General features: G+C 35.5%; 1 protein-coding gene across 2 annotated transcripts; it reads right to left on the minus strand.

Moving 5' to 3' along the window:
- Positions 1 to 1,425: 1,425 nt before the first annotated feature.
- On the minus strand, positions 1,426 to 3,104 carry LOC112034572 (uncharacterized). 2 transcript variants are annotated; one of them, XM_024067385.2, is made up of 4 exons: positions 2,899 to 3,104; positions 2,218 to 2,343; positions 1,954 to 2,124; positions 1,426 to 1,758 (listed from the first exon to the last, which is right to left on the minus strand). In XM_024067385.2, the coding sequence occupies exons 1-4, from the start codon at positions 2,974 to 2,976 to the stop codon at positions 1,666 to 1,668; spliced, it is 468 nt and encodes a 155-aa protein (XP_023923153.2). In that variant the 5' UTR covers positions 2,977 to 3,104; the 3' UTR covers positions 1,426 to 1,665. The 2 variants fall into 2 exon arrangements, with proteins under 2 accessions (XP_023923153.2, XP_023923154.2); XM_024067386.2 differs by having other exon boundaries at positions 2,218 to 2,338; positions 2,899 to 3,005.
- Between the last annotated feature and the right edge of the window lie 9,630 nt (positions 3,105 to 12,734).

Here is a 12,734-nt window from a genome sequence, read left to right on the forward strand (position 1 = left end):
ATTTTTTTGTCAAGTAATTACTAAGTTTAAAAATCAAAGTATCTAAATTCAATTAGATTCTAAATTGGATTTCAACTAGAATTCAATTTTGCGCCATGTGTTCTATCTAATTTTTTAAAATTTTGTGGCATGTAAATTATTGAATGTAAAAACCGAAGTGTTCAAATCTAATTAGATTATAAATTATATATTTATATAAAATGAGAAACCATNAGGAAGTTTGAATGTATTTTATGTTTACGAAATTGTATGTGTTGTGCTAGTAGGTTGTGAGGTTTGATTAAGAGTAATTGTAATCCATATGTAGGGTTATTGGGCCTGGAAATCTATCATCTGTTTGTGTTACGGGTCTGTGACCCAATCCGAGACAAGGGGTTGTTTGAGGAGAAGAAATCTTTATTAGAAAAGACTGTTAATAAATAGAAGTTGGATTTGACCATAATAGCCCAGAGGGTGGGCCGAGGATAAGTATATCCTCGGCTGATTGATGACAAGTCCGAAGGAGTTGGCGTATCGCTCAAGGAGATCTTCAAAAAGTCTCATTGGAGTTGATAAGTAATCGTAGTAGAGATATCAAATAGGAATCCATTAGATTTTAAATTCAATTTTGCACCACATATCCCATCTAATTTTTTTGTCAAGTAATTACTAAGTTTAAAAATCAAAGTATCTAAATTCAATTAGATTCTAAATTGGATTTCAACTAGAGTTCAATTTTGCGCCATGTGTTCTATCTAATTTTTTAAAATTTTGTGGCATGTAAATTATTGAATGTAAAAACCGAAGTGTTCAAATCTAATTAGATTATAAATTATATATTTATATAAAATGAGAAACCATTACATTTTTTTTTTTAAATTCATGGCTTAAAAAAAGTGTAAGTTGTAACTCTAATACTAAGTATAATTTGAACTTATATATATATATATATATATATGTATAATTGTGACTGTTTTTAAATATACCAATGCATATGCATGAGATTATATACTATTATTAAATGATGCGTAATTAAAAAACTATGGCTCACAAAATTTAAAATCATAATAATACCTATGCTTCTTAAATATCTAAATGAGCCCTCCATGCTAATTAATAACTCCAACTAAATCACAAATCACTCCGAAAAACTCTAGTTACCATTTTAGTTTTGAAATTAATACGGATCCATGCTAACATCAAATCCACCAAAAAGAAAACATTTAATTCTCCACCTTTTAGTGGAGTCATACCATTCAAGTAGAATTTGCACTAGGCATCATAGTGCTTCCGTTTATTGAAACATGATACCATCGATCTCTAAGCAATTTGAAGTTGTCCCTTAAGAGAATTCCAGCATAGAAGGTTCTTTGATCTTATAACTTTTCTTCCAAAACGAATTACTAAATTAGCTATCATATGTGAGAAGAAATATTGGGAAAAAAGTGGAAAGTAACCATAATGTGTTTATTTCTTAAAACATGTCTTCCTGTTATTGTTTCCCATAGCACATGAAAACAAACGCACTCACATGTCAACATGATCGATATTGTATGTAGTGTTTGGAACTCTCTGGACCATACTTTCACAAGTATTAACCATTATATGAAAGAGTAACCTACACTAGACAGCTTCATCTAGCTAGCTTGCTAGTTAAAACATGAAACTAAAAAGTTGCTTTTATAATTATTTCTCGCTAATTTCGCTCCAATTTTTAATAGCTTCCGAAACTGCTTCTTTCACCACCTGAGCATCAACCTCATCATCTCCTTCATTAACCTGGTACATCATCAAATGTGCATACATGTATAAGCAGGTTGATATATGTATGTCTTTTTACATTGAAAAAAAGAAGAAGAAGAAAGATATATGTACGCCTTTTGAGTGTGTGAGTTTTGTGTGTTGAGAGAGAGAGAGAGAGAGAAAGCACGTGTTAATATGACATCAAAGACTTCCATCCATTTTCTTTCTTACTTTTGCTCCCATGGCTTCTAAATGAAAGTTGTCTGAGCAAGAAACCCTAGCTTGGAGCACATCAAGGCCTAGCTCTTCAAAGGCTTCCAATATGAAAACAAGCAAACCACAGCAACTTCTTTTGTTGAAAACCTCAATCAGAAAACCCCTTTCTTGGGCTTCTACTCTAACCTGCGGAAATATAGATGAGATACATATAATTAATTAATGATATCCCTTGCAATTATAATTGATCAAAGGATGCAATTACGTCTTAGATTCTACCTGAGGCAGTGAAGTTTGGGCATCGGAGTCCTGTGCCACGGCAATTTTTTGATTCATTACATCTATCTTTCGCTTTAGATCTTCTATGTACTTTGATGCATCTAATATAATCGAGGTTTTACTGTGCTGCACAGATAAAGACAAAAATATATATATATATATATATATAAAAGATGAAGAAGACGGATTTAAGAAATTTGATGCCAGTCAGTCAAAAGATTTTACCATCCTTAAAGATGGTATTAGAAGTTTAAGAAAAAGATACATGAAAGGATGCTTAAGAACAACCAAGGCTTGCGTGTGATATTAAAATATTGTTAGGCCAATATCTCTTAAAATAGTATCATACTTATTAAGAAGTTGATGGGCATATTTGAAAAAGGAGATGTGATAAATTAATCAAGATGAACTGCGGACTAACAAATATTTATATATAAGACCAATAACACTAAATCAATGTTTCAAGCATGCCTTAAATGGATACGGATGAGACAAAATTAGAGCTAAAAGAGAAGAAAATTGAAAAGCTGGTGATGATGATGATGAAAATGATGAACTATGTTACAAGGCTGTCAGTTTTGTCCAAATAATTCTCCATTTAGACTATGTAATATAGTAAAAGTTAGAGAAGACAATGAAATAAACTAGACGAACTGATGTTATAGGAAATTAGAGAATTACCGCATGGGAATTAGTGATGGATCGAAGCAGTTGCAGATTCTTATACATGGCTGTTCTCTTGTGCTTCCTAGAAACCATGACTCTCTCTCCCTCTCTCTCTCTGTGAATATTAGGTTGCCTGGTATTTAAAAAGGGACGAGAACTCAATTTTGAGCATTATGTGATTCCTAAAATTACCAAAACACCACTTCATTTTTCAAAAGTTAAGGAAATATTGTTTTATCCTGTTGGGTTTATTTTTGCAAGATTTAGCTAGCCATCCCATCACCCATGACCCTTAACCTAAATGAAATATTTGGTTCAACCATTTAAACTCCTTCATCACCATGACCAGCACCTTTAGTTCTAATAATGGATGCAGATCAGTAAAATTTATTTAAAGATTTTCATTTTTTTGGGTCCATGTACAACCAACAAGAATAAAGTTGTCCCATAAAAAAAATAAATAAATAAATAAAACAACAACAACAAGAATAAAGTTACAATGTCCTATCATGTATGAGTAATTATATAATATTATGGGAATACAATAATGAGATTTTTCTCCCTCTCACATAATAGTAAATAATTAAATTCATTATAAAACCTATTATATATGTGAGATTGAGTATACCATTGTTATACTCCCAAAGTATTTCATGTAGAACAGATCGTTATAATCTTTTTAGACTCTCACGCGCGCTTGAAATCATTGCACAAGACAAAAAGACACTAGTAGAAATCATGGGCCTTAGAGTTAGAATTGTATGAAATTTGGCAGGTTGAAGCAAAACAGCCTTTTGAGCAATAGTCGTCACTTTGCCATAAGGTATCTCTTAAAATTGGTGAATTCCTCCATTTAGGCCTCAAAATCTATGATTTTGTCGTTTATAATAATTTTTGTTTTCTTAATAACTTTTTACTTAAAAGTCAGAATAAGGTCTCGTTTGTTTTAGGATGACCCTTAAGGTCAGTAGTTTATGATTTTCATTTAACTCAATTTTGCCACTTTGGTAAATTTTGGTATTTTGTCACCTAATCGCATAATTAATGCAAATTAGGGTTTCAAACGTTTCCTAATCATCCTAAGGTTCTACTTTCTTAGTATTTATATGTTTTGTAGTCATTAAAGACAAATCAAATTATTATTAATAAAATATAGATTTTTGTCGAATTTTTTCTCTAGTGGATTCCAGTTTATCACCTTGTGGATTCAAGGAATCCCTCGTGAAATGGTTTACTACCCATAAACTAACATTTTAGTTTTTGTCCATCAAAGAGAATATCATGTTTGCATTCTTTAGACTTCTGCGATATCAGTATTGCATAATTTTATAATTTTCTATCATGTAGAAGAGGGTTGTAAAGAAAGGTGTTGACTTTTGATACCGTGTTAAAGCATAAAATAATTCTAGTTTAATTTATCATAATTTAAAATTGAATTATCTTATTCATCTATTATAAGCATATAGTTACGTTAATATATAACATCATAACAAATTAAATATTCAAAATTTTATCACAAATTTAAATTAAATACAATTATTCATTTATTTAACATAAAAATATTTAAAATTTTAACAAGGATTTATCTAATAACAATATTAATGTGCTTGATATGACATCAATACTATTAGAAATAAATTTATTCATTGCTATTTTTTGAAAAAATTAACTCATTAATTTGTAAATTTTATGTGGTAAAAGTTGTTGTACTCTTAGGATCACTCTTAATTATTAGGGGCATGGCATCCGGCATACATGCCATCCATCAATCTTTCAGTGGATGGGTTTTCATGGATTTGAACTCTCTGAATTTTATTACTTATATATCAGTAAAATATTAATTCAATGAGTGACTGTGATTATAGAAGTATATATAAATGGACTTATCCTAAGTGCCATATTATCATGCTTCATGCATGATCATACAGTTAATTCAACTGTGAATTTTCAAATCAATCTCGTTTTAAGTGTAAAATTATGGCCATATTCGATTTTATAATTACGAATATTATGTTGTACACCTAATAATATATGAGAGGATCTCATCTTCGTGGGTCCTATCAGTTTCCACATCAATGTCATAAAAGAGTACAAGAATAATATTGCACTGTGGAGATGGAAAAAGCTACTAAATATGAAGAAGAAATTATAGGACGCTGAAGAGAGGTGTGTGGGGACATTTTGGACATGGAGAAAATAACGAAACAGACATTTTTTTTTTGCATGGGAAGAGAGTGAAGGCGATGGTGGGGTTAACGTGAGAGAAGGAATCTACTCGTGATTGGGAAACCATCAAAAGAAGTAAAGGAAGTGTCAAAGCATTATCAGTTTGTGTTTTTATGAATGCTTCCAAGCCTTCCTCACGGGAAGGAATTAAAACACACTCGTACACACGCACTCTCTCTCCACCACCCTTGTTTTCCCATCTATATAAGAAAGAGCCAACTGATTAAATTGGGCTTAAATAATTGGCAAATTGGAAATGCTTTTTATTCCTCGTAGTGGAAACAGCAAAATTTTTGACAGATGTGTCGTATTGTTTTTGTTTCCTCCTTCTCACATGACATATGGGAAATCAAAAATAAGAAACCTGCAGGGTAGAGAATAAACTACGTACTGTGTTTAGAGTAATTTTGAAGAATAAGTTATTAACTCATAAATTTTGTTGACATTCTTTCAATAACTTTCAAGAAGCCCTACCAAATGGAGAGAACAATATTGTTTTATACGCTATAAGCCAACATGTCCATTCCAATCCACGTAGTTCTACAAGTAGCTATACAATAATTGTTTTGCTTTTCAATAGCTTTTTCCAAACATGCATGTTTTATTGGTGTTGTGCTGTGTGTCAAACCCACCAGCCGGACAAAATTAACCCAACTCAGTAAAATCTAACGCCTCGAGTTGGTTTTCATGGGTTTGTGGGTTTGGTTGGAGTCTTATTTTTGAGTAATAGGTATAGTCAGGTTTGGGTTGATATATTGTTTTTTCAACTCATCTAGCCCAACCAGACTTATCATGTATATAAGTTTATTTTATTATCTTTATTTTAATTTCTTAGTTTAATTTGATTTGTGTTGATATTTTCAAAACTAGTTTTGATGAATCTGAAAATTTGGACCATAATTGATGAAATCCTAATAATTTTTTTATAAGGCATAAAACACATATACAAAACCCATTTGACCAACCATACCCATGTGGGTTGGGTTGAGTTTTACACATGATAAATTGGGTTGGGTTAATATCTAAACCCGACAAGGGTTGAAAAAGCCTTCCAACCCAACTCATACATAACTCTATTGGTGTGTCTTAGAACCCAACCCAAATTAATTACTAAGACCTCATTTGTAATTTGACATGATTCATGGACGATCTTGTCCAAGTTAATTATAAACTGATTATAGTTTTTAATAGATAAAGAAAATCTTTGTGATATTAGGTGTATATTAGGGTTTGAATTCTAAGAGATAACATTGAGCATGTATTGTAATTTATTTTATTTTATTTCACAATGCAAGTTGTGGGGCCCGTGGGCCTGACAGCCACAGCCCATCGCATAGCAGGCCCAAGGCCAGCACCGAGGAAGACTGACCAGCCAAGGCTAAGTTGGGGAAAGCCTCTTTTTTGACCCACGCCGAGGACCTCTTCGTCTTCGGCATACTAAGGATAATTTTTGGAAGGGGACAAGCCCAGAGCAAGCTGTCACATTCACACTTAATGTATTCACCTAACCCCTCTGGCCGCATTAATGGGGATATAACCCCTTAGCAGGGTAACGTTGATCAGAGTGAACCACTTGAGTACCGATAAGGCCTCTGATGGGACGGACGGCCAGAAGAGAGGCGAATGGATGATCAACAGATGGAAGAAGGAGATAGGAAGATGAAGACTATATAAGAAAAGCAAGTAAAGTAAAGAAGGGGGGGGGGGAAAGAAGGAGAAGAAAAGGGGCTCCTCGGCCAGGGGCCGAGGAGCATCCCCCCAGTTGTAAAGAAACTCTAAGTATTTTCTTTTATAAAAAATAGTTCATGCTTGATGAACGACGGCCAGCGCCTAAACCTTTAACCCACTCTCTATAAATTTATTGTTTGAGCTTGTTGGGTTGAAAACCCATTCATACTCAGGGTCAAATCCAAACTGAGTCCCTACAATTGGTGCCGTCTGTGGGAAGGATTAGGGTGCTGGCCGGCGCACCAGGCTATTGTTCTAAGCGGTCGTTTTACAGTAGGTTGGCGAAGTAAAAAAAAAAAAAAAAAAAAAAATTTGACAGCGAAAAGAGAAATCTTGATATTATTATTTCATAAATAGAAACAGTACAAATTACAATCAGAGGCTCAGGCAGGCGTATTTCACGAACAAATTTACAAGCTAATCCTACCAGCTAGTTCTACAATTAGAGGCCCAGGTGGAGCCGCCCTAAAAAAACTAGCCAGAGGGAAGTGTCAAGCCGTGCTTTTATTGGTATAAAGAGAATGGGAGAGCTTGACACAAAAAGCAGGGAAGGGGGAGGGCCATTTTGTTTCCAGGCCACCAACAACTCCCTTCTCGGCGCGGCGGAGTTGGAACAAAGAGAGGAGCAGATGCAGGGGCTCGGGATACCTTCCCTCATGATGTTCCCTTGATTCTCTCCAATCCTCACGAGTGTTGGCCGTTGGAGACGGCAACACTCGAGCACCTCCCATGAGATGAATTCGCACGTATTCTTCGTCGGGGGTGCGCTCCGAGGAGAGACGTTAGGTACTCTAACAACATCCCTCCGGGCCACCTTGTATGGCGCCATCGGGGTTACGCCTAGATTCTGCAGCACCGGAAGCCCAGTGGGGGCTGCAGCCATAATGGCTCTTGGCACGAATGTCCTCACACCCACCCAAAGCAGCCTCATATTTGCCAACTCCAGTCATAATTCCGGCGGGGTTGTTAAAAGGGATTGGGGAGCTGAAAGGATGTGTTTTTCTTTTTGTTTGTGTTGGGAGGTTCATGGATTGTGGAGAAACCATCTCCCCACCTTATATAGGGGATAAGGGTTGGTGAGAATTAATTCATGCATAATTCAAAAAGAGAATTATCAGTTGGGCTAATAATGAAGCTACCAATTTCCAAGGAGGTCATAGACCGTTGGACTCGTGTTAACTCATGAGGACATTAATGAAGGCGCGTTTCGCGCACCGAAGCGTCAAGCGCGGAACACGAACGGATAAAGGGCGCTTCATAAATGAAAAAGATGAGGCCTTGAGCTCGAGGCGAGATCAACGCCACGTGTAAAGATCATAATCCGACCCAAGGAGGAATCATCTCTAGTAAAGCGGTCCGAGGACAAACCTATACTGACAGAAGAATAGAAGTGGTAGACAGAACCAAGGTATTGCATGGTCCTCGGACCCAAACCTATGGGGAAACTAGATACTTACAGAAAAATATAAGTGGTAGACAGAACCAAGGTATTGCATGGTCCTCGAACCCAAACCTATGGTAAAACTATTCACACCATTATACCTGAGTACTAGACAGAACCAAGGTATTGCATGGTCCTCGGACCCAAACCAATGGGGAAACTAGATACTTACAGAAAAATAGAAGTGGTAGACAGAACCAAGGTATAGCATGGTCCTCGGACCCAAGCCTATGGTAAAACTATTCACACCATTATACCTGGGTACTAGACAGAACCAAGGTATTGCATGGTCCTCGGACTCAAACCTATGGGGAAACTAGATACTTACAGAAAAATAAAAGTGGTAGACAGAACCAAGGTATTGCATGGTCCTCGGACCCAAGCCTATGGTAAAACTATTCACACCATTATACCTGGGTACTAGACAGAACCAAGGTATTGCATGGTCCTCGGACTCAAACCTATGGGGAAACTAGATACTTACAGAAAAATAGAAGTGGTAGACAGAACCAAGGTATTGCATGGTCCTCGGACCCAAGCCTATGGTAAAACTATTCACACCATTATACCTGGGTACTAGACAGAACCAAGGTATTGCATGGTCCTCGGACTCAAACCTATGGGGAAACTAGATACTTACAGAAAAATAGAAGTGGTAGACAGAACCAAGGTATTGCATGGTCCTCGGACCCAAGCCTATGGTAAAACTATTCACACCATTATACCTGGGTACTAGACAGAACCAAGGTATTGCATGGTCCTCGGACTCAAACCTATGGGGAAACTAGATACTTACAGAAAAATAGAAGTGGTAGACAGAACCAAGGTATTGCATGGTCCTCGGACCCAAGCCTATGGTAAAACTATTCACACCATTATACCTGGGTACTAGACAGAACCAAGGTATTGCATGGTCCTCGGACTCAAACCTATGGGGAAACTAGATACTTACAGAAAAATAGAAGTGGTAGACAGAACCAAGGTATTGCATGGTCCTCGGACCCAAGCCTATGGTAAAACTATTCACACCATTATACCTGGGTACTAGACAGAACCAAGGTATTGCATGGTCCTCGGACTCAAACCTATGGGGAAACTAGATACTTACAGAAAAATAGAAGTGGTAGACAGAACCAAGGTATTGCATGGTCCTCGGACCCAAGCCTATGGTAAAACTATTCACACCATTATACCTGGGTACTAGACAGAACCAAGGTATTGCATGGTCCTCGGACTCAAACCTATGGGGAAACTAGATACTTACAGAAAAATAGAAGTGGTAGACAGAACCAAGGTATTGCATGGTCCTCGGACCCAAGCCTATGGTAAAACTATTCACACCATTATACCTGGGTACTAGACAGAACCAAGGTATTGCATGGTCCTCGGACTCAAACCTATGGGGAAACTAGATACTTACAGAAAAATAGAAGTGGTAGACAGAACCAAGGTATTGCATGGTCCTCGGACCCAAGCCTATGGTAAAACTATTCACACCATTATACCTGGGTACTAGACAGAACCAAGGTATTGCATGGTCCTCGGACTCAAACCTATGGGGAAACTAGATACTTACAGAAAAATAGAAGTGGTAGACAGAACCAAGGTATTGCATGGTCCTCGGACCCAAGCCTATGGTAAAACTATTCACACCATTATACCTGGGTACTAGACAGAACCAAGGTATTGCATGGTCCTCGGACTCAAACCTATGGGGAAACTAGATACTTACAGAAAAATAGAAGTGGTAGACAGAACCAAGGTATTGCATGGTCCTCGGACCCAAGCCTATGGTAAAACTATTCACACCATTATACCTGGGTACTAGACAGAACCAAGGTATTGCATGGTCCTCGGACTCAAACCTATGGGGAAACTAGATACTTACAGAAAAATAGAAGTGGTAGACAGAACCAAGGTATTGCATGGTCCTCGGACCCAAGCCTATGGTAAAACTATTCACACCATTATACCTGGGTACTAGACAGAACCAAGGTATTGCATGGTCCTCGGACTCAAACCTATGGGGAAACTAGNTATTCAAAATTTTATCACAAATTTAAATTAAATACAATTATTCATTTATTTAACATAAAAATATTTAAAATTTTAACAAGGATTTATCTAATAACAATATTAATGTGCTTGATATGACATCAATACTATTAGAAATAAATTTATTCATTGCTATTTTTTGAAAAAATTAACTCATTAATTTGTAAATTTTATGTGGTAAAAGTTGTTGTACTCTTAGGATCACTCTTAATTATTAGGGGCATGGCATCCGGCATACATGCCATCCATCAATCTTTCAGTGGATGGGTTTTCATGGATTTGAACTCTCTGAATTTTATTACTTATATATCAGTAAAATATTAATTCAATGAGTGACTGTGATTATAGAAGTATATATAAATGGACTTATCCTAAGTGCCATATTATCATGCTTCATGCATGATCATACAGTTAATTCAACTGTGAATTTTCAAATCAATCTCGTTTTAAGTGTAAAATTATGGCCATATTCGATTTTATAATTACGAATATTATGTTGTACACCTAATAATATATGAGAGGATCTCATCCTCGTGGGTCCTATCAGTTTCCACATCAATGTCATAAAAGAGTACAAGAATAATATTGCACTGTGGAGATGGAAAAAGCTACTAAATATGAAGAAGAAATTATAGGACGCTGAAGAGAGGTGTGTGGGGACATTTTGGACATGGAGAAAATAACGAAACAGACATTTTTTTTGCATGGGAAGAGAGTGAAGGCGGTGGTGGGGTTAACGTGAGAGAAGGAATCTACTCGTGATTGGGAAACCATCAAAAGAAGTAAAGGAAGTGTCAAAGCATTATCAGTTTGTGTTTTTATGAATGCTTCCAAGCCTTCCTCACGGGAAGGAATTAAAACACACTCGTACACACGCACTCTCTCTCCACCACCCTTGTTTTCCCATCTATATAAGAAAGAGCCAACTGATTAAATTGGGCTTAAATAATTGGCAAATTGGAAATGCTTTTTATTCCTCGTAGTGGAAACAGCAAAATTTTTGACAGATGTGTCGTATTGTTTTTGTTTCCTCCTTCTCACATGACATATGGGAAATCAAAAATAAGAAACCAGCAGGGTAGAGAATAAACTACGTACTGTGTTTAGAGTAATTTTGAAGAATAAGTTATTAACTCATAAATTTTGTTGACATTCTTTCAATAACTTTCAAGAAGCCCTACCAAATGGAGAGAACAATATTGTTTTATACGCTATAAGCCAACATGTCCATTCCAATCCACGTAGTTCTACAAGTAGCTATACAATAATTGTTTTGCTTTTCAATAGCTTTTTCCAAACATGCATGTTTTATTGGCGTTGTGCTGTGTGTCAAACCCACCAGCCGTACAAAATTAACCCAACTCAGTAAAATCTAACACCTCGAGTTGGTTTTTATGGGTTTGTGGGTTTGGTTGGAGTCTTATTTTTGAGTAATAGGTATAGTCAGGTTTGGGTTGATATATTGTTTTTTCAACTCATCTAGCCCAACCAGACTTATCATGTATATAAGTTTATTTTATTACCTTTATTTTAATTTCTTAGTTTAATTTGATTTGTGTTGATATTTTCAAAACTAGTTTTGATGAATCTGAAAATTTGGACCATAATTGATGAAATCCTAATAATTTTTTTATAAGGCATAAAAAATGTATACAAAACCCATTTGACCAATCATACCCATGTGGGTTGGGTTGAGTTTTACACATGATAAATTGGGTTGGGTTAATATCTAAACCCGACAAGGGTTGAAAAAGCCTTCCAACCCAATTCATACATAACTCTATTGGTGTGTCTTAGAACCCAACCCAAATTAATTACTAAGACCTCATTTGTAATTTGACATGATTCATGGACAATCTTGTCCAAGTTAATTATAAACTGATTATAGTTTTTAATAGATAAAGAAAATCTTTGTGATATTGGGTGTATATTAGGGTTTGAATTCTAAGAGATAACATTGAGCATGTATTGTAATTTATTTTATTTTATTTCACAATGCAAGTATTACCCATCTTTAATATTGGCCAAAGGCAAAACCACATAATCCAAAAAGAACTAGGATTTTGAAGCAATAAAACTTAATTTTTGTGAACAAGATCTAGGATTTTGTAGCAATAAAACTTAATTTTTGTGCACAATGTATAGAGATTTCCTTGTCCAACAAGTTTAGGAAAAGTTATAGTCATTTCATTTTTTTTTTTTTTTAATTACAATAAGATGAGAATTGAGAATTTAAATCCAAGTCCCACTTTTTAGGAGAATTAAAAATAAATAAATAAATAAATAAACCTACTGAACTACAAAGCTTTTGAATATTGTTGTGGTTAGGTAAATAGGTTGTGTAGAAGCTTTTTACAAGAACATTTTCCCAATTAATTAAATCAACTGAAAACTTATACTT

Source organism: Quercus suber, unplaced genomic scaffold (assembly GCF_002906115.3).
Source record: "Quercus suber isolate HL8 unplaced genomic scaffold, Cork oak 2.0 scaffold_24, whole genome shotgun sequence".
In the NCBI taxonomy this organism is placed as follows: Eukaryota; Viridiplantae; Streptophyta; class Magnoliopsida; order Fagales; family Fagaceae; genus Quercus; species Quercus suber.